We start from the raw sequence: 19,526 nt of genomic DNA, 5'->3' as shown, positions 1-19,526 counted from the left end.
CCCCCGACATGCGGTGGTACTGCGGTGGCATGGCTGGAGGGGTCGCATCGAAGGGGAGGGAGTAGCCCCTTTGGACGATTTGCAGCACCCACCTGTCCGACGTGATGGTACGCCAGTGGAGCAGGTGATGGCGAACCCTGCCTCCCACTGGCATGAAATGGGCCTGAAATCTCGGACTAGGAAGGCTTTGAGGCAGATGCTGCTGGGGCAGATGTGGGCTGACCGGCTCCCTGTCCCCCTGCTCCGCCGTGGCGGAATCCACATCTGTGACCACGTTGAGGCTGGTTCTGCGGCCTGTGACTAGAAGGACGTGTGGGGGGGCCCCCCTTCTTTGGCCACGAAAGGGACGAAAAGCAGAAGATTGCAGGCGCGTGCCGAGCGGCCCAAGGACTTGGCCGCAGCCCTGGAGTCCTTAAAGCGCTCCAGCGCACTATCCGCTTTGTCGCCAAAAAGGCGACGGCCATCGAAGGGCATGTCCATGAGGGTGCTCTGGACATCCCCGGAGAAATTCGTGGATCTCAGCTAGGCGTGGCGACGAATCGCCGCAATCGCCCTACCCAGCGAGTCTGTGGTGTCAAGCACACATCGAATCGAGTACCGTGCTGCATCCCGCCTGTGATAAAGTGCCACTTTTCGCTGAATTGCTGAATGTACTTTGACTGAGTGTGCCCTGGACTCCTGCCAATCAGGTGCCCAGGCCCTATGTTCCTTCCCTAAAACACAAAACACAAATTGGCAAACCCTGGCCACATGTCAGCCCCTGGTAAATGGTACCCTAGGTACCCAAGGCCTTGTGACCAGGGAAGGCCTCTAAGGGCTGCAGCACTCATTGTGCCACCCTTAGAGGCCCTGTACCCTTACACACACACACTGCCCTTGCAGGCTGGGTGTCTGGGTACAAGACAAAACAAAGTCGACATGGCACACATTCCTGTGTGCCATGCCCACCACCTACACTGCCATGGCATACATCAGTCACCCCTATAGCTGGGTGCCCTATGCCAGTGGTGTGGGCACAGGAGCAGGAGCCCTGTGCCCCTACAGTACCCAGGTCCATTCCTGGGCACTGAAAGTGCAGTGCTGCCATGTAAGAGTACATGGTGCTGAGAGTTGGTCAAACACGAACTTCACAGCACCATAATGGCAACAATGAAGACTGAGAAGTTTGGTATCAACCTTCTCAGCACATTAAACCCACACTGATGCCAGTGTGGGATTTAATGTACCAAGCACCCCAGAGGGCATCTTCTAGATGCCCCCTAAAACCTAACCTACAATCCATGTCTGTTCTGAGGCTGCCTAGGCTGCCACACAGCAGACATGTTGCTGGACCCCTGGGTAGGAGAGCCCCTAGTCTCCTGGGCCTGCAACAATGCATATCCTGGGCGAGGTGCTAAATCTCCTCCCCCAGGATAGGCAAGGGGAAGCTTCAAAGGTGTGCCGCCTCTGTGAGCTTCCCCGGGCCTCTGCAACCACCCACTCAGGCGGGAAGCTTGGCCGGAAACCCCAAATAAGGACAGGGGATGTGCCAGCCTGCCAACCCCACCCCTCAGGTGGGGGAGGCGAGGTGAAGCACATCTCCGGGCTCTCGCCATCTTGAAGATGGGAAGCCCTGCCCAATCATGACTAGGCTACTGCCCCCCTCCCACAGTAGAGAGGCAGGATAGGGGGTGTACCACCCATTGGTCCCTGCCCTTCACCTACCTGTAAGGCCCCTAAATCTAGTATTTAGAGGCACCCTGAACCTTCCTTCCCCAGATTCCAGATTCCGAAATCCTTATAAGAGCTAGAAGAAAGAAGACCTGCCCTGCAGCTGCTAAGAAGAGGAAGACACCAACTGCTTTGGCCCCAGCCCTACCGGCCTGTCGACCCTCGAACCTGCTCCTGCTCCAACCCGGAATCTCTTGTGGCCAGCAACCTCACAAACCCCGGAGGACCTGGCTACCTTTTGACTCCAAGCCCCCTGGGACTCCCATGAGTAGAGGCTCTACTCAAAATCTACTTCTAATCCCTGGCAGCAGCCCGTAACTGCGAACCCAGTACACTCTGCACCCGCCAAACCTGGCCTGTGCCGAAGTGAACAAAGACCACGAGGACAACCCCACGGCAATTGTGACCCCGAGTCCGGCACCTAAGGACCTCCCTCGACACTCCTTGAAGAAGCCTGCAGCTTCAGAACCAGGTGCCCCCCCAACCGCGATCAACAGAGGGTACGATTTACCGGCACCAAAAGGCACCCCTGCACCCGGCGCCCCGCGGCCCCCTGTGCCCAATCCCAGGGTACCTACCTATCCTCCAACTACCCAACTTACCTCTCGAAGTGGTGGTGGCACCTGAAGAATCTTCGTCCCCGAGCTTGCAGTCTTTTTCTAAACCGGAGCTTTCCCATTGAAATCAATTGAGCGCCCGAAGGCTCAAAAGCACCCTGCACCCAGCTGCCCGAGTGGCCCCGGCAGTGCAACCTCTACACCTATCTACTTCCCCACTTGCCCTGAGTAAGTGACCAGGATCCCAGCTCCCACACCGCGTGGCCTGCTAGTCAGCAGCCACCAACCAAGGCCCCCCCCTACCTCTCATAGGATAACATTGGGCCTAACTCTCAATGCACACGCCCCTGTGCCACTGAGGGTGAACCAACTGTAGCTACCTGACCCTGGGAGACCCCCGAGTCTATGCCCAGAACCTTAACTCTGCCAGTCGAGTACTTACCTTTAAACCGATAACTCAATTTTCTCCATAGGGTAACATTGACTGGTTTTTCCTGAAATTTCTTCTAAGTGTGGACTTTTCAAAACTTAAAATATTCACCAAAAATCAGCCGAGTAACGAAAACACTCACCTGCTATTAGGTGAGCTCCCAGTGCTGGATCTTGGTGCCCAGCACTGACTCTGAAAACTACTTACAACTGTATTCACCAGTAACCCAATTTTCTCCCATAGGAAATCATTGACTGTTTTTCTGTGAAATTTCTTCTGTCAATTTCTGCAAACTTTAAATATTCTTTAAAATCGTATAATTTCTGAAAACGTAATTACTTACCTGTTTTGGATAAAGGTCCCAGTGCTGAGTCTAGGCACCCAGTACTGGATTACAAAAGTAACGAGAACATACTATACCTGCAACTGGAATATTCTGCCATAGGGAATCATTGACTGTTTTCTATGAAATATTTTCTAAGTGTCAACTTTTAAAATAGCAAAATATTGTCTAAAAATCATTACAGTAATTAAGTCGATTCCAAGTACTGACCCAGGACTGAATCTAGGATCCAGTCCTGGAATTCCAAAAGCAATCATAAAAGTAATCTGTTGCAAATAACTTGAAACTTCCATTGAACTCAATGCATTATTGTGTTTAAAATTGTGTTGCTTATTGCAACCACTTGTAACTTTCTACAAAAGTCAATTGCATATTGCAAAAGTATCTATATAAAGCATCTCATTCTGAGAAAGTATATTTTAATACCTATTGTTGGTTCTAAAATAAAACAAGCAAATATTTTTTATATATAAACCATTGGCCTAGAGTTCAGTTATTGAGTGTGTGTGACCATTTGCTGACAGTGTGTGCAACAAATGCTTTACACTGTCCTCTGATACTGCCTTACTGCTGACCAAGCTACCACTTTAGAGAGCAAGGTTACATCTAACTTTAGCCTCTGCCAAACCTCTGGGGACTGAGGACTCTGTACACCTTGTACCTATTTGGGAACAATATATACAGAGCCACTTTCTCACAGTGACTCCTCCTTTGGACTATAGTGCGCATGGGCATCGGCTCCATCCTCAGATTGTTTTTCGCCAGCAGAGAAATGATGGGGTTTTGTAAGTGACAAAGATGCCTGTGTATGATGTAGCTAAATAAGATAGTACTGGAACAGATAAAGGTAGCCGGGTTGGCGTGTGTGGATCTGCAGCTCTACATGCCAAGAACAGATGCATACTGGTAAGTAGCATTTTCCGTTCGAGGCATATGAGCTGCATATCACAAACATAGCATAGATTGTATAGCAGTACCCATCCCTAGCGGCGACCACCAGTACCTGTTGCAGTAGTTTGAAATACTGTTTTGAGTACAGACTGGCCCACCCTAGCTTGTTGTCTTGTTTGCACATCCACAGAATAGTGTTTTGTGAATGTGTGCGGTGTAGACCATGTGGCTGCTTTGCAGATGTCATCCAAGGGAATGTTCCCTACAAATGCCATTGAAGCCCTTATCTTTCGTGTAGAGTGGGCTTTAGGAGGAACATATAAAGTACGTTTTGCTTTGTGATAGCAAATTAGTATGCATTTAGCAATGCATCTAGCTATCCCAGACTTTGATATGGGGTCGTCTTTGAATGCTGGTGAGAATGATACAAAATGTTGTTTGATCTTACGAAAAGGTTGTGTCCTTTCAATGTAATAAAGCAATGCTCTTTTGACATCAAGAGTATGAAGAGCTCTCTCTGCGACTGTCTGTGGCTGCGAGAAGAACACTGCCAACTCTACAGACGATTGAGGTGGAAAGGAGAAATGACTTTAGGGAGGAATTTTGGACAACCTTATTGCGATGGATTTGTAGGAAAGGTTCCTGAATAGTTAGCGCTAGCTGTTCACTAACTCTTCTAAGAGAAGTGATCGCTATTAGGAAAGCAACTTTCCATGTTACAAACTGGAGCTCACATTTATGGAGAGGTTCAAAGGGAGGACCCATTAGTCTTGTGAGAACATGGTTTTAATTCCACAGAGGTGAGGGTGGTACCCTGGGGGGAATTATCCTTTTGAGGCCTTCCATAAAGGCTTTGATGGCAGGCACTCTGAAAAGTGATAGGTGTTGTCTATTTTGTAAATAGGCTGCTATGGCAGCGAGGTACAGCGTAATAGATGTGTAGGCTAAGTTGCACCTTTGGAGATGTATTAGGTAACTATGATGTGTTGGATAAACACGTTTACGGGATTGATGTTGTTATGACAGTATATTACAAATCTCTTCCACTTGGTTGCATAGCAGGCTCTAGTGGTAGGACGTCTAGCTTCTTTAATGACGTTCATGCATTCAGGGGGAAGGTTACGGTAACCAAATTCTAAGACCTCAGGAGCCAGATCGCAAGGTTAAGCTGAGCTGGGTCCGGGTGTTGGATCTCTCCACAGTTCTGGGTTAGGAGGCGTGGGCAGAGGTGTAGTTTTTGGTGGGGAACTACGGACAGTTCCAGTAATGTGGTGTACCACGGTTGTCTGGCCCAAGTTGGAGCAACTAGGATGAGAGTTAGTGCATGTTGCTGTAGTTTGTGCACCACCATTGGAATGAGTGGGAGAGGTGGAAAGGCGTATGCAAATCTGCCTGACCAATTCTTCCATATCGCATTGCCTTAGGACAACGGGTGTGGATACCTGGCGGCGAAGCCTGGTCATTTGGCGTTTTCGTACGTGGCGAAGAGGTCTATCTCTGGTTGCCCCCACATTAGAAAGAATGGATGAAGAACTTGTGGATGAAGTTCCCACTCGTGAATCTGTTGCGTTTGACGGCTTAACAGATCGGCTATGGTGTTTTGGACTCCTGGGACATGTTGAGCTTGGAGAAACCCATCTCCATATGTTCTGTGCCAGTTGAGTGAGCTGCAGAGAGTCTGTCCCGCCTTGTTTCTGTATGTAGTACATGGCTGTCATGTTGTCTGTGCGGACTAAGACAGCTTTGCCTGATATTTGTTTTTAGAAAGCCTTTAAGGCTAGGAAAATGGTTAGTAGCTCCAGGTGGTTGATGTGGAGTAACTTTTGTTGAGGAGTCCACCTGCCTTGTATGGTGTGATGCAATAGGTGCGCTCCCCAGCCGGAGAGCAATGCGTCCGCTGTCATGACTATCTGTGGAACTGGCTCTAGGAACTGTCGCCCTTTGGAAAGGTTCTTGGCATTCCACCATTGCAGAGATCGATGAGTGCGACCGTCTAACACAGGGGTCTTCAAACTGTGGGGCGCGACCCCCAGGGGGGCCGTGGAGTGATGCAAAGGGGGTCGCGCCTTCCCAGTCACACTTCTGCCCAGGCCCAAGGGCTTCAGCACCCCCCCCCTTCCCCCGTCCTGTGTCTCAGCCCGGGCTGCTGCAGTGAAACTTGAGCTGCTGGGGGTTCAGCTGGGCAGTGTCTGGATTCCTATCTCCGGCACCCCCGTGTTTTTTCACAGGTCTTTAAAGACCATTTAACATGCCTTTGTAAACTGCTTACAGAGGCTTAGGTTTTTTTGCTGGTTCCAGTACCCCCTGGGTCCCCACTGTGCCTATTCCTTACATTTGGATTTTACATTCACTGCCGTAGTGTGAGAATGCATTTCATGGAAAGGAATACAAAGTTGGCTTCCTGGGGGCGCCGTGTGTGAAAGTTTATTGTGCTTTTGAAGCACCTGCTGCAGCGTTTCTTTCCCCGGCAATTACCAGGCGTCACATAAATGTCAAGATAACTTGTGTGATTAATTATCTTCCTGGAGAGAGATCAGAATGTTGTATAGTTGAGGTTTTGACTTGGGTGATGTTAGTGCAGAGGGTTAATATGCCTGCTGCAAAGAACGTGTACCATTACAGAGTGCGTATGATGTGAAGAGATCAGCAGGTTACTGCTTTCAAAAGAGACATCCTTTTGTTACTTGCAATTTATAACTTAGTCCTAATAGAGAATAGTGAGCTATTAACTTTCATCCTAGAACAGCATGCACACTACAAAGAATACATTATTAGACCATTGATTAATGTTGCAAAAAGGGTTAATTTGGCTAGAAATCAATTCTTATTATTAAAGAAAACTCCCAACTATGCTGTTTCTTTTTCGACTCTGAGTTTGTGCTTCTCCACACCAAGCACTCTTGAACTATACTGCCTACCAGTATGGATGACATGTGACTCCTATACTTTTAGTCCTTTGGCTTATGTAACATTTCCTATACACTGATTTACACACTTATGATTGATTGTCTCTGTGTAATGTGTGTGTGATGCAAAGTGCTCGGACACCCTACACTGGTATGAGTGGCACTATATAACTAATTCAATGCATCTGAGAGTGTGGGGTTATGGAGACTTGGTCACTGTTAAAGGGTGCTAGTGAGAGAATCCGTGGTGGGGGTGGTCATTGTGGGGGGCACCAACAAACATGGTCGCACAGGGCACCACCAGCACTAAAGCCGGCCCTGGGAAGTATGCACAGATAAGCGCTGAAAATACCGCTTTAAGTGACTTTTTTTTTGTACCGACTGGGCCACCAAAATAATCTGCTGGCAACCCTAACCATAGGACTGGAAGTTTGTTGCAGGATCAGCACATTATTTATTTCCTTCACCCTCGATCCCCGATTAATGCCGCAATAGTTTAACTTAGATCTTAAAGTCTACGCCCCGTCAATAATATGCTGAGTTACTTCATGGGTCTGGGAATGCACCCTGCATTCAGACAACTCATTCCTCATTCTCGCCCTTCATTGTCACGGTCACCCTGCACTCACAGTGATCACAATGCACTCACACTGATCACCATGCACTTGCACCATTCACCCGCTCACCTTGCACTCACAGCGATCACAATGCACTCACACTGATCACCATGCACTTGCACCATTCACCCGCTCACCTTGCACTCACAGCGATCACAATGCACTCACACTGATCACCATGCACTTGCACCATTCACCCGCTCACCTTGCACTCACAGTGATCACAATGCACTCACACGGATCACATGCACTTGCACCATTCACCCGCTCACCTTGCACTCAGTGATCACTCTGCTCTCAAAATGCACTTGTCCTGCTCACACTATACCTCAACCTGCAGTCACACGAGTACACTACTCATCCTGCACTCATGTGACACTTCACTCACCTGTCCCCCTCACTACTCAATATGCAACTCACTCAAACAAGCCCATCAGTAATCATACATTCATTCATCCCATTCTGAACTTGCATCCCCACCCAAAATGAGAGAGGACAGCAAGGGAGTGAGAGAATTTGATTGAAGAGGTCAGGGATGAGGAGAAATGTGAATTGCCGAAGAGAAGTGTGGACACGCAAGAAGTGAGTGTGATCCAAAGGTGAGGGCATCTGTTAGAACAAAGGGGAGATGTGAAAGAGGAATGGGGGGACTGGAGAGGTGTAAGATACAAATAGACAAAAATTTGAATGAAGAGACGAGGTGAATGAGAAGTGCTGAGGGGCACGGGAGGTGACAGGGCCAGAGAGGCCATGAGATAAATGTGAGAGACTGTTAGAGATGAGGGCAGTGAAAGGACAGAATGGCAAGAGGTGATTAAAGGTGAAGTGAGAGGTTGAATGGGGAGAGTTCAGAAGTTGTAAAAAGGGGTGAAAGAAAATGACCTGCAAAGTGAGAGAGGGATCCGGGGTTAGGAGAGGAGAGAGGGATGGAAGGGAGAGGGTGAGAGGAAAGCTGCATGGGTAAAAGGCTTAACTCTACACAAAACCGCCAGGGTTTTAAGGGACCCCTGCTTCTTCCGGTCAGGGCCAGGTGAGCTTCTAATGTGGCAGCACGTATTGCTGCAGAGTGGAAGGCCCTTCACAAACGTTGACTTGAAATCTTTCTGATGATAATTGCTGTATTTTGGTTATAAATGGGTACTGATTGGGTGAAATCTTTCCTCAGCGTTACTGTGTGTAACAAATATCAAAATAATGAAGCAATGCTATCCCAAAATACGCGTTACAACAAACAAATGATGGACGGAATGCTGACAATGCAGACATTCTCCCCCAGTCAAGAGATCTGGGTTAAATCCATCGTTCTTTTGCCCACTACGCCACCCCAGTTCAGACATGGCCATATGCAAATCAGTCTTGACCCTGTGCCTCATGGGAACAGTCCAGCCCGAACTGCCAAGCCATGTCTTCCCTGGACCGGAATCAAGCATCCTAGGACCGGTTTCTGGCTATCAGCCGTCATCAGCCAGGATAGCTTGACTCCAGTGGCGTAGTGAGCACGGGTCCCACGTCTGGGAATACCCATCCCACTTAGGGCGAAAAGCGTTACAACATAACCTTATTTACATTTTCATCCCACGCAATTTAGTCAACAGGTTTAGACATTTTTGTCAAGAGGGGGTCCTTACGCCTCAAAATGTTGACAGGGGGGTCTCGGCATCCAAAAGTTTGAAGACCTCTAGTCTAACATCACCAGATCTGTTAGCTGACCTTGAGCCTGGTTCCATTGGCGTGCTAAGCACTCTTGGAGAGGACGCATCTGGAGTCTTGCATGAGGTACTATAAGTATGCAAGAGGCCTTCATCACTATAAGCAGCATGAACACTCATGCTGGGAAAGAGTGTTGAGGCTGAAATTTGGTTATGAGAGCTTGCATGCTTGCTATCCTGGTTGGGATAGGCTAATGCTTTTGAGGTGTCTATTGTGGCATTGTTGTATGTGGGACGGTTGTAAATGAGACTTTGCGTAGTTTACTGTGAACCCCAAGTTGTGAAGTAGTTGGATAGTGGTGTGAGTGTGATGTACACACTGACTGTATGAGCTGGCTTTTATGCGCCAGTCGTCCAGATATGGGAAGACGTGAATGTGTAGTCTTCTTAAGTGGGCTGCCACTACCGCTAGGCACTTGGTGAAACCCGTGGTGCTGTTGTGACACCGAAAGGGAGTGCTTTGAATTGATAGTGTTGACCGTCCACTGCAAATCTTAGATACTTCCTGTGAGCTGCGTGAATGGGAATATGGAAATAGGCGTCCTTGAGTTCTAGAGTAGCAAGGAATTAGCATTGTGAAAGAAGAGGTAGGACCTGCTGGAGTGTAACCATGTGAAAGTGGTGTGATTGTATGCACAGGTTTAGAGGTCTGAGGTCTAGAAGAGGTCTGAGGTCTAGAATAGGCCTGAGAGAGCCGTCCTTCTTTGGTATGAGAAAATACAGGGAGTAAACCCCTGCACCAACAAAAAACAGGAGAACTGGTTCTATTGCACCCTTTTGTAGGAGGGAGATCACCTCCTGCTTTAGCAGAGATAAGTGTTCTGATGACATTGGGCGTTGTTTGGGTGGTATGTGTGGGGGGGTAGAATTAAGTTCCAGACAGTAACCTGATTGGACTATTTGTCGCACCCACCTGTCTGTAGTGATGTTGGTCCAGACAGGCAGGAACTGTTGTAGTCTTCCCCAAGCCGGAGTGGAATGGTCTGGGGGAAGTGGAGGAAAGTCATTGGGTAGGGGTGGAGGCAGAGCGGGTGTTGTTAGTCTTGCCTCTGTCTTTATTACTGTTTCCTCTGTAGCCTCCTCTCTGGTAACCCCTTGTAAACCTAGACTGGGAGGGAGCCTTGTAAGAGGTGGAGGGGTTGTCGGAGGAGTTGTCTGAGGAGTAGCCTCTGGGGGTGCCCTTGTAAGGTTAGCGACGAAAGAACGTCTGGGAGCTTGCAACTGCAAGGCTCCCATTGATTTAGCTGTGTCCGTATCCTTTTTCATCTTTTCATGGGATGAATCTACATTTGGGTCAAATAGGTGCCCCTGATCAAATGGCTGGTTGAGTATGTAACTTTGAACTTCAGGTTTAAAACCAGAGATGCGTAGCCAGGCATGCCTACGCAAAAGGACACTTGTGTTTACCGCTCTGTAGGCGGTGTCTGACACGTCAAGAGCGCAACGGATGGAGGTGTTGGTGATAAGCTTACCCTCCTGTACGAGTTCATTGGCCCTGTTTTTAGGTCTCGCCTGACCCAGCGCATGGGCTGGTCTGGCGAGACTTATTGAGAGGGCTCCAAAAAGTGCTACCAGGCCAGCCTAGAGCTACAGTGCATGTGCGCGGGCACGCGCCCCGCGCTTGACTGCGATTACTTTCACTTTCGCGGCCGCTTTGATGTTTGATCGCGATCACTTTCGCGGCCACTTGGCATAGCCAACAGGTCTCGCTTTTGGGACCTTATAAGTATTTAGTTATGCAACTGTTGCATGGCTAAACACTTATAAGGTCCCAAAGGCGAGACCTATTGGCTGTGTCAATGCTTGTTGTATTTATCTGGGAGGTGCTGCATTATAGACTCTAGTTCATCATAATGTGCCCTATCATACCTGGCTAACAGCGCCTGAGTGTTGGCGATGCGCCATATATTAGCCGCCTGTGAGGCTGTTCTTTTGCCGGAGGAGTCCAAGAGTTTAGACTGTCGGGTGGTGGAGCGTCACCTGTCAGGGAATTCGCCCTCTTCCTAGCATTAGAAACTACCAGGGAGTCCAAGGGTACTGGGCCTTTAATGTAAGCTGGGTCACCAGGGGCCACTTTATATTTTTCCTCGATCCTGGGGATAACAACTCGAGCCCTAACAGGATCTTTAAAGACTTCAGGTGCATGCTTAATAACCCCTTTAGGCATAGGTAGTATTGAGGTGGACCTTTGATTGGTGTCAAACGTATCCATTAGGAAATCCTGCTCTATGTGGTCTGTATGCAAGTCAAACCCGTGGTAATGGGCTACTCTGCGTACGAGCTGATTAAAGCCCATGGTGTCCTCTGGAGGGGAAGGCCTGGAGGGGTAGATGTCATCCTGTGGAACATTAGGGACATCTGGCATGTTATAATCATCCCAGGGGTCTGGGGAAGAAGGTCGGCTAGGATCCCCTAGTGGCACATTGTCTGGACACTCCCCTATGTCATCCAAGGAGTCATCATCGTCTACTGGTGTAGGAGATGGTGTAGGGGAACGGTTTGGTGGGGGAGGTGGAGGAGATGGAGGAGGTAGAGAAGGGACTCTTAGAGGAGATGTGGCAAAGTCCTTCTTTTTAGGTGGTGGAGCCGGTGCAGGCGCATCTAGTGGTCTTTTCCTAGAACTAAGAGTTAATTGACCAGTTTTAGGATCCCTTATTAGAGTAATTTGAGCAGGGTCTGGTGTGAACAGCTCTTCTGCTGGAGGTTGGTCTTTCGGTGCCGAGCGTTTCGGCTCCGTAGGCTTCTTCGGCACCGACTCTGCAGTGGTTCTGTGTTGTTTTGGTTTGGAGCCATGCGTTTTTACAGTCTTCTTGGCCTGTGGAACTTGTTTTTTCGGTTCCGAGGCTTTCCTTGGCTCCGAATCCTTTGGGAGTGTTTTTTTGTTCGGCTCCGAATGTCTTTTCGGTGTCGACGAATCGGTGCTTGTCGGTTTTGGTGCCGTGTGAGTGGATGTGGAAGCAGCAGTCGGCATGGGAGGAGGAGGAGGGCTGTCTCTTTTTCGGTGCCGGTGATTGTGTTTCAGTAACGACGGCAGGCTGACTCAACCCCGAGCTGCCTGAAGGCTTAGTAGGCTTCTTTGCCGGGCCAGAGGGCGGGCATGGGAAGCAGTCTCTCGTGTGCAGGGAGGGGGGTCGGGGTGGACGCTCTTACTTATGACGTGCTGCGCCGGAGTGATCTCTTCGACGTCATAGTCATCGACTTCTGAGGCGCTGCCGAGGCTTTCTTCGACCAGCTCTCTCTCCGGCACGTCGACGCCCTCTTGGAAGATGCCATCCAGGATTGATGTCGACGAGCGATCCATGGTGCTTCACGCGCGTCGGTCCCGAATGGTCTTCTTGGAGTGGAAAGAGGCACAAGCTGGACAGTCTCTGGCCTCGTGCTCTGGTGAAAGGTAGATGTTGCACACCTCATGCAGATCAGTGTGGGGAAACTTCGACCCACACTGAGGACACTTCTTGAAGGGCGCCCTTTCCATAAGCCAGAAGCCAAGGCCCAAGTAGCCCGAAGGCCTTCGTCGCCGATCGGAATCGAGGACTTCGATTTGGAGAGAAGCGCGACAATTAGGGTTCGCGATCGAGACAATACCGTCGAAAGGGTGAAGGATTGCGCGTCGAAAATGGAATCGGTAACGGTTCCGAACTGGAGCGCGACAAACACATCCGAGCCCAATGGTGGAAAAAAACAATCTGAGGATGGAGCAGATGCCCATGAGCACAATAGTCCAAAGGAGGAGTCACCTATCTTGTGACTTCCAAAGACTTTTCCAGGACAAAAAGAAGTGCAAACATCTGGGCCCAACACCAGATGGCGATCTATGCTAAGTGTGTGATCTGCAGCTCATATGCCTCGAACACTGTTTTAATAACGGTTTACATTTTTGAGCTTTGCTTGCTGGTACAATCACATATGTACATGTATCAGGAGGCAAGTTGACCGACATGAAGTTTACTTCATTGGCCAGGGCAGCCCCCATTATCTTGGATGTCCCACTGTTAAACCTGGCACATTGGCATGGGTCTCCCTTCCATTTTTTGCTGTTGCCTCATGTATTTTTGCTGGTGTTAGCTGCTCAGGGCACTGTGCCACTGCTGTCCAGTGCCACAGTGCAAGTGCTCCCCATGTTAAATTAATGTATGATTTGTGATTCCATGATTGGTTGGTTTGGTTTACCTGTCAGACCCTAGTACAGAGCAATGGGAGTGCCCAGGGCTTGTAAATCCAAATGCTGCTGCTGGGCTTGCAGCACTGGTTGTGCCGCCCACAGAAGCAGCCTGTAAAAGTGTGTCTAAGGTCTGCCATTGCAGTCTGGTACTGTCATGCTGACTGGGCAAGTGCACCCACTTGCCAGTCCCTAAACCTTCCCTTTTCTTCATATCAGACACCCCTATGGTAGGCCCAAGGGCAGGATGCATTGTAAGTATAAGGTAGGGCATGCCCTGGTATGTGTGGCATGTTCTAATAGTGAATTACAGCAATTTTCGTTTTTCACTATTGCAAGGCTACATGTTCTCCATAGGCCAGAATTGGCAGTTTGGTTATTACATCTTATAATCCTAACTGACTCAGGGAACATGGTAGAAATTCGAATTTAGTATGCCTGAACTCAGAATGATAAAATACATATTTTAGTGAAGTTGGTTTTAATATTCTGTGTTTGAAAATGCCACTTTTAGAAAGTAGGCATTTTCTTGTATAACCATTCAAACATGCCTCTGCTAGGCTGTGTATTCCCGGTCTGGAGTTTTGAGTGACAGGGCTGGGGAATTCCAGGAGACAGGGTGAGGTGTCCCAGTGGTGAATAGAGAGATCTGCATCTAGATGGGTGGGAGGAGTTGCACCTGGGGCCTGAATAGGGCTGTGCCTTCCCTCCACAATGCTGGCTCCACCTCCTGTGGTGTGTCTGATGTCTCTGCTCTGCACTCTGAAAGGAAAGAAGGAGTCAGGTAAACAAAGTGCTCCAGGACTGACGAGAACTGGTTTGAACAAGGCAAAGGCCCCTCTGGCTTCAGAGGACAAAGGATTTTGGGATATAAGTATTGGGACCCTGATCCCAAGAATTTAGATCACTTTGGGAAACCAGAAGAAACGCTGCTGAGGAGAGGAACCAAGAAGAAGCTGAGGAGAAACTATCCCTGAAACTGGGGGATTGGCCTGCAGTGGTTGCCTACTGCCAAAGGGAGGAAAAAGGAACTGTGTAAACACTTTTGCTCAACTTGTGAAGGATCTCCAAGGGCTTGGAAAAGAGCTTGCCTCCTGCTGAAGTCTCAGGAACAACAGACTTCACCCCCCAACTTCCCAGAGTTCTTTGGAAGTGCCTGCTGCTGTTGTTGGGCCTTCTGAGGGACTGCGTGTCTCAAGGAGCTGGAAGCGCGACTCAAGAAGGAGAAGCGTGCCGCCGTCAGAGCTGTTGTCGTCGCATCTCGTAAAGTGTGTCACCGCTGCAGCATCGCATCGAGCGGAAGCGTCTTGCATCATCCAGGAAGTGTCTCGCAACACCGAAGAAGTGTGTCGCTATCGCAGCCATCGTAGCTGATGCATCGCACCAAGAGAAGTCTCGCATCAAGGAAGAAGCGTGTCGCCATCGCAGCCATCGTAGTTGTCGCAATGCACCGCATCAAGAAAAGCGCCTCGCATCCACGGAGAAGCGTGCTGCCGTCGGAGCTGCTGTCGTCGCATTGCGGGAAGGGGTGTCGCCGCTGCAACATCGCATTGAGCGGAAGCGTCTCACAAACGTCAGAGAAGAGTGTCGCTGCCAAGGCCGCTGTCGTCGCATTGGGTAAAGTGTGTCGCCGCTGCAGCATCGAGTCTTATCGCAACATCGGAGAAGCGTGCCGCATCTGGAAGATCTTCACGTCTTTATTTCTTTGCACCAAAAACGTCATCGCATCAACATCGTTGCAACACTTTCGTTGCCCTGCGGGTCGCATCTAAAAGGTACATTGACTTAAAGTGTCGCATTTAAGAACTTAGGAGAACTAAGCAAAATTCTACCATCTAAGTAACAGCATTGTGTATTTTTGTCGTTTAATGGTCTTGTGGTAAATCTATATAAAGAATACTTATTTAAGATATAAAACCTGTGTGGTGTCCATCTGTAGTGTTGGCACTTGATTACTGTATGTGTTCACAAATGCTTTACACACTGCCTCTGAGATATGCAGGTCTGCTCGTGCCAAGCTACCAAGGGGGTGAGCAGGGGTTATTTTAGGAGTGTACCCCCTTACCCTGACTAGAGGCAAGGGTCCCTATTTGTCACAAGTGCATACCTGTGCCAACTAGAGACCCCCAAGTCTAACACCCACACAAACCCAACCTCCCTTCCCCATATCCAACCCGATGGAATGAGTTGGGCTCTGAGCTGCACAAACGAGGCCACACTCGGTTTATTTGCAAGCATACCATTTAGCAGACTGTTTCCTGCGGACGAAGCAGCAGTGGACTCTGGTATAGTGGGCAAAGTGCTAAAAAAAATAATATCCGTACAATGGGGTTAACTGGGGACACTACAACCTGCTACTGGGCAGCTGAGGGTGAATTACACTTGCATAACTCGGATTCAATTACACTCAACCGTTCATAGATTTGTTTAAGTTTACCCACCAGAGTCTCCAAAAATCTAATGGATAAGGCCTTCATAAAGTGCACTATTTTGTCTTTTTCTAATGCCTCAGTAGACCTACAAGGAGAGTTGGTGATGGGGCATGGTTGCCTCGATTTATCTCCTGCTTTAATCCCCTTCCTTTTACTGGCTGGGCCCCTAGGGGAAACGCTACGCGGTTGAGGTTGTAGCTCCTCGGACTTCAAGGAAGACGCGCAGGGGAGGGGTGTTTGAAGTGCCTGTCCCCAAATCTGAATAGGTAGATCTAGCTCTTGTATCGGCAGTTGACTGCGCTGGTGAAGCCTGAAGTGCACGGGAAGATGTAAAAGAAGGTGAAGAATGTGACAAACTACTCCGCTAACTCAATTTATTTCCTACTGCCCTCTTTAGATACCCATCCAGAGAGGTGCTGGTACGGCTTTAGGATGACTTCCACAGGCTTGCGCTTTCCCATTTTCGAGACGGAGCACAAATTTTAAAAGAAAACCGATCTAGAGTCAATATGTAAGCAAGTTAGCCTGCTCTCTTTGAAGAAATCTGTAAAATTATGGCTATGCAGAATCCACTTAAAATTATAGCATGAGTGTTACTTTCCATGGTACAAAACACATTTCCTGGCCTTCTTACCAATAAGTCGTGGCTCTGACGTGAAATCTCTGAGAGGCACTGGAATTTTTTTCACTATATATTCACAGACTACTTCAATGTTGTACTTCAGCTGAGCAGAGATTGGAATAATTGGAGCTCCTTCTGCCACAGTGCCTGTTAAATAAGAAGCAATAAAATGATAACGTTGGAATGCAAAATCCATTGTCCCGGCAGCCAGGATATCACACACATAATAACATAATATATACCTTTAATACGTTGCTCTTTAGTGTTCTGAAACCTTTGGACATTCAACACTTTTTTTTTTTCTAGGTCTAAATACACCAGACATTTAAAAGTTTTTGTATTCATCAATTTTTCTTACATTCATAATTCCAAGCAGATAAATGCTTCTTACTGCACGGTGTAAATCATCCATCCACCATGCACAAAGTAGAAAAATACAAAGTACATTTAAAAATAATCATGTGTCTTCATTGATAATCATTAATAGCTTACAGCCTTTTTTGTGGGAGAAGGCTTTCCTCAAAGAAATAAGCATTACGTTTTTAAGACGCACAAAAACAACAGTAAAAGTCCCAAACTAAATTTCATAAAAATGAGAAAAATAACCCCATAATAGTCAAAATCATATCAGAGGAACCGTTTTCAACTTAAAGTGTTCCATAAAAAAAAGACCTAAAAATGCAAAGTGATGATGTAAGTCTATGAGCATAAACAAAAGCAGCCATCAGAAGTCACACTTGCAGGAAAAACGAACCACAACTAATAGCCATCTTGCCTGCCTCCTACATGCTATGAGGCAGGGTTAGCCGACTTGTTGGCTGATGCACGTAAATGTTTGCAAGCTTCTCAGGTTTAATGCTCTTCTTTGACTTGACTGTTCCAAAGGACATAGGAACTAAACTGTTCTGACCCTGCACAATCATTTCCGGTGCTTCTATACAAGTGGGAAGCAGGTGAAAGTGGAGTGGAGTGGAGTGTGGAGTGGAGTGGAGTGTGGAGAGTGGAGTGGGGAGGGGAGAGTGGAGAGGAGACTATCAGTTGAAATTACATTCAGTCAGAATCTTTGTCGTCAGGGCCGTCTTTACACCATATCATTATACACATATAATCGTGAATTCTCCTCCTGGTTCCTTTGTTGTCTATTTCTCCATCTTCTGTTCCTATTCACTTCTCTCGTTACACATTTAGTCATTTATTATTCACTGCATTACTGCCAGGGACCTTCTTGAAAAGTCCTAGCCTTTTTTCCCTTTCTCCAGAAAGGGGTTTAACCACTTTTCAAGGAGCTATGAATACCACCTAGGTGGATGGCGTGAGCCAGGCTGCAAGATGACCGCCACTCTGTGAAGCTCTACCGGCCCAGCGAATAATGCACTTGTTATCCTGTACTTGAGCTACCACTGACACCTTCGCGGATCACCCAGGCCAGGAGGTGAGGGGGGGGACGGGGGGGGGGGACGACGCTAATGGATTTAATGTGGCTCTCCATCTTGCACCGCTGGAAAAGCACTCCAAGGCCTACTTGAACTCCCAGCTGGGTATTGGTGGGAGCACCCCCCACCCCCCATTTCCTGCCCCCATCCCCTTCGTTTTCTGGGGCGGCGCCTTCACCTGGGCCTGCAGGTGTCCTCCAGCATGGGGAAGATAGACAAGCAGCACACTAAATTGTCATTTGACAAGATACAGCCCACTAGGCTGAGGATGAGCTGGACACCTGCCGATGGACAAGAAGCATCGAGAGACAACATCAACGTCCTGGAGCTCTGTGCAAATGTGCACACCGGCCTCAAAACTATCGATTCCAAGATAGATGCGCTCACCACTTGATTGGATTGCAAGAGCCATAGCCTAGAGAAACAGGATGATCGCCTAGATCAATTGGAGCAGCGAGCCTTGGAGGATTGCACAGCGACCAAAAATGAGCATCTCCTTCAGATGGACAAAGCCCTTGCGATCATCAAGGTAAAAAATGACAACCAAAGACACGATCCAGAAGAAATAGCATTTGAGTCTTGGGACTCCCAGAGATCACCCCCATGACTGCTGTCGAGAACTACATGGAAACACGTCTCCGTAATCTTTTCGGCAACCAGCTGAATACGATCTTCTCTGTAGAAAGGGCTCACTGGCGAATCCCATCATTGCTCGCCTACTGCACTAACTAGACTGCAACACTATCCTACGCATCGCTGGCGAAAAGGGGAATCCATTATCAAGGTAATAAATTGTCTTTCTACCCTAACTTTCCCCAGGCTGGAAAAGCTGCCCGCCAAGAGTTCCTCCCTGTTAAGCGCCACCTGGCAAAAGCGGACTTAACATAGGCCCTCATTTATCCAGCCAAAATTCACACCCTGCTAAATTATAAGGAACACTACTTTACTGACCCCAAGCTTGCAATGAAATTCAGCAGCAAACAAGCCAAGAGGTTGGGCACCCATGTCTCACAGGCAGAAATCAAGTTCAGCAGTCCTCTCAGTAACAATTATTAATCTTGATCTGCTCATTTATAAACTAATCCCACACTGGGCCCTCCACCCCTTTCATCGACTGGAGAGAGAGACCAGTCTTGCCATGCTAACCCCAGGATTGATTCCACCTACTTATCTTTTTGTTGATCTCCTTGGGGGATTAGGGGGATGAGGTTAGTCAACAAGTTGGGAATGCTGCAGTCACTCCTAGCTGATCAAGACCTAATTGCTATGTGGCGTGCCAGGCACCACTGACTAGGAGGGAACAGGTTTCACACCATCGATGGGCATGTAGTCACGCATAGATTAATGGCTGGTCACCAAAGAAATCTGCTCGAAAACATGGAATGTCAGACATTGTGCGCACACATGGATAGACCATGCACCTGTGGCCCTAAAGTTCACTGTGATCCGGGCCTAAGCCGTGCCTTTGTGTGGAGGCTCCACCCCCCCTCACCCCCATCGTTCTAATGGACACCTTGTGCAGATCAGATATAGGTAGCGATATTGCTTACTCCTATAAGCAGAACTCTGGCTCATTTTCTCCGCCTGGAGTCCTCTGGGAGGCATTTAAGGACAGCATGCGAGGTATTCGCATAACCAAACAGGCTGGGGTACTCCTCCATATACGCAGGTGACTGCAAGAGCTAGAGGGCGAATTGGGAGATCTTGAACTTTAATA

At 48.4% G+C, this 19,526-nt stretch overlaps 1 protein-coding gene across 1 annotated transcript in view; it reads right to left on the bottom strand.

Annotated features, from left to right (window-relative positions):
• The window catches only part of EIF2S3 (eukaryotic translation initiation factor 2 subunit gamma), a 301,191-nt gene that overhangs the window by 183,726 nt on the left and 97,939 nt on the right, over positions 1-19,526 (bottom strand). Inside the window, exon 7 of the mRNA XM_085622414.1 lies at positions 16,389-16,523. Within this exon, the coding sequence (XP_085478540.1) occupies positions 16,389-16,523 (135 nt within the window). The remainder of the gene's footprint in view (positions 1-16,388; positions 16,524-19,526) is intronic.

The sequence above is a fragment of the Triturus cristatus genome, chromosome 8 (assembly GCF_964204655.1).
Source record: "Triturus cristatus chromosome 8, aTriCri1.1, whole genome shotgun sequence".
Taxonomy (NCBI): Eukaryota; Metazoa; Chordata; class Amphibia; order Caudata; family Salamandridae; genus Triturus; species Triturus cristatus.
The sequence above is the reverse complement of the archived record's forward strand: the minus strand, read 5'-3'. Positions and strand labels throughout refer to the sequence as shown.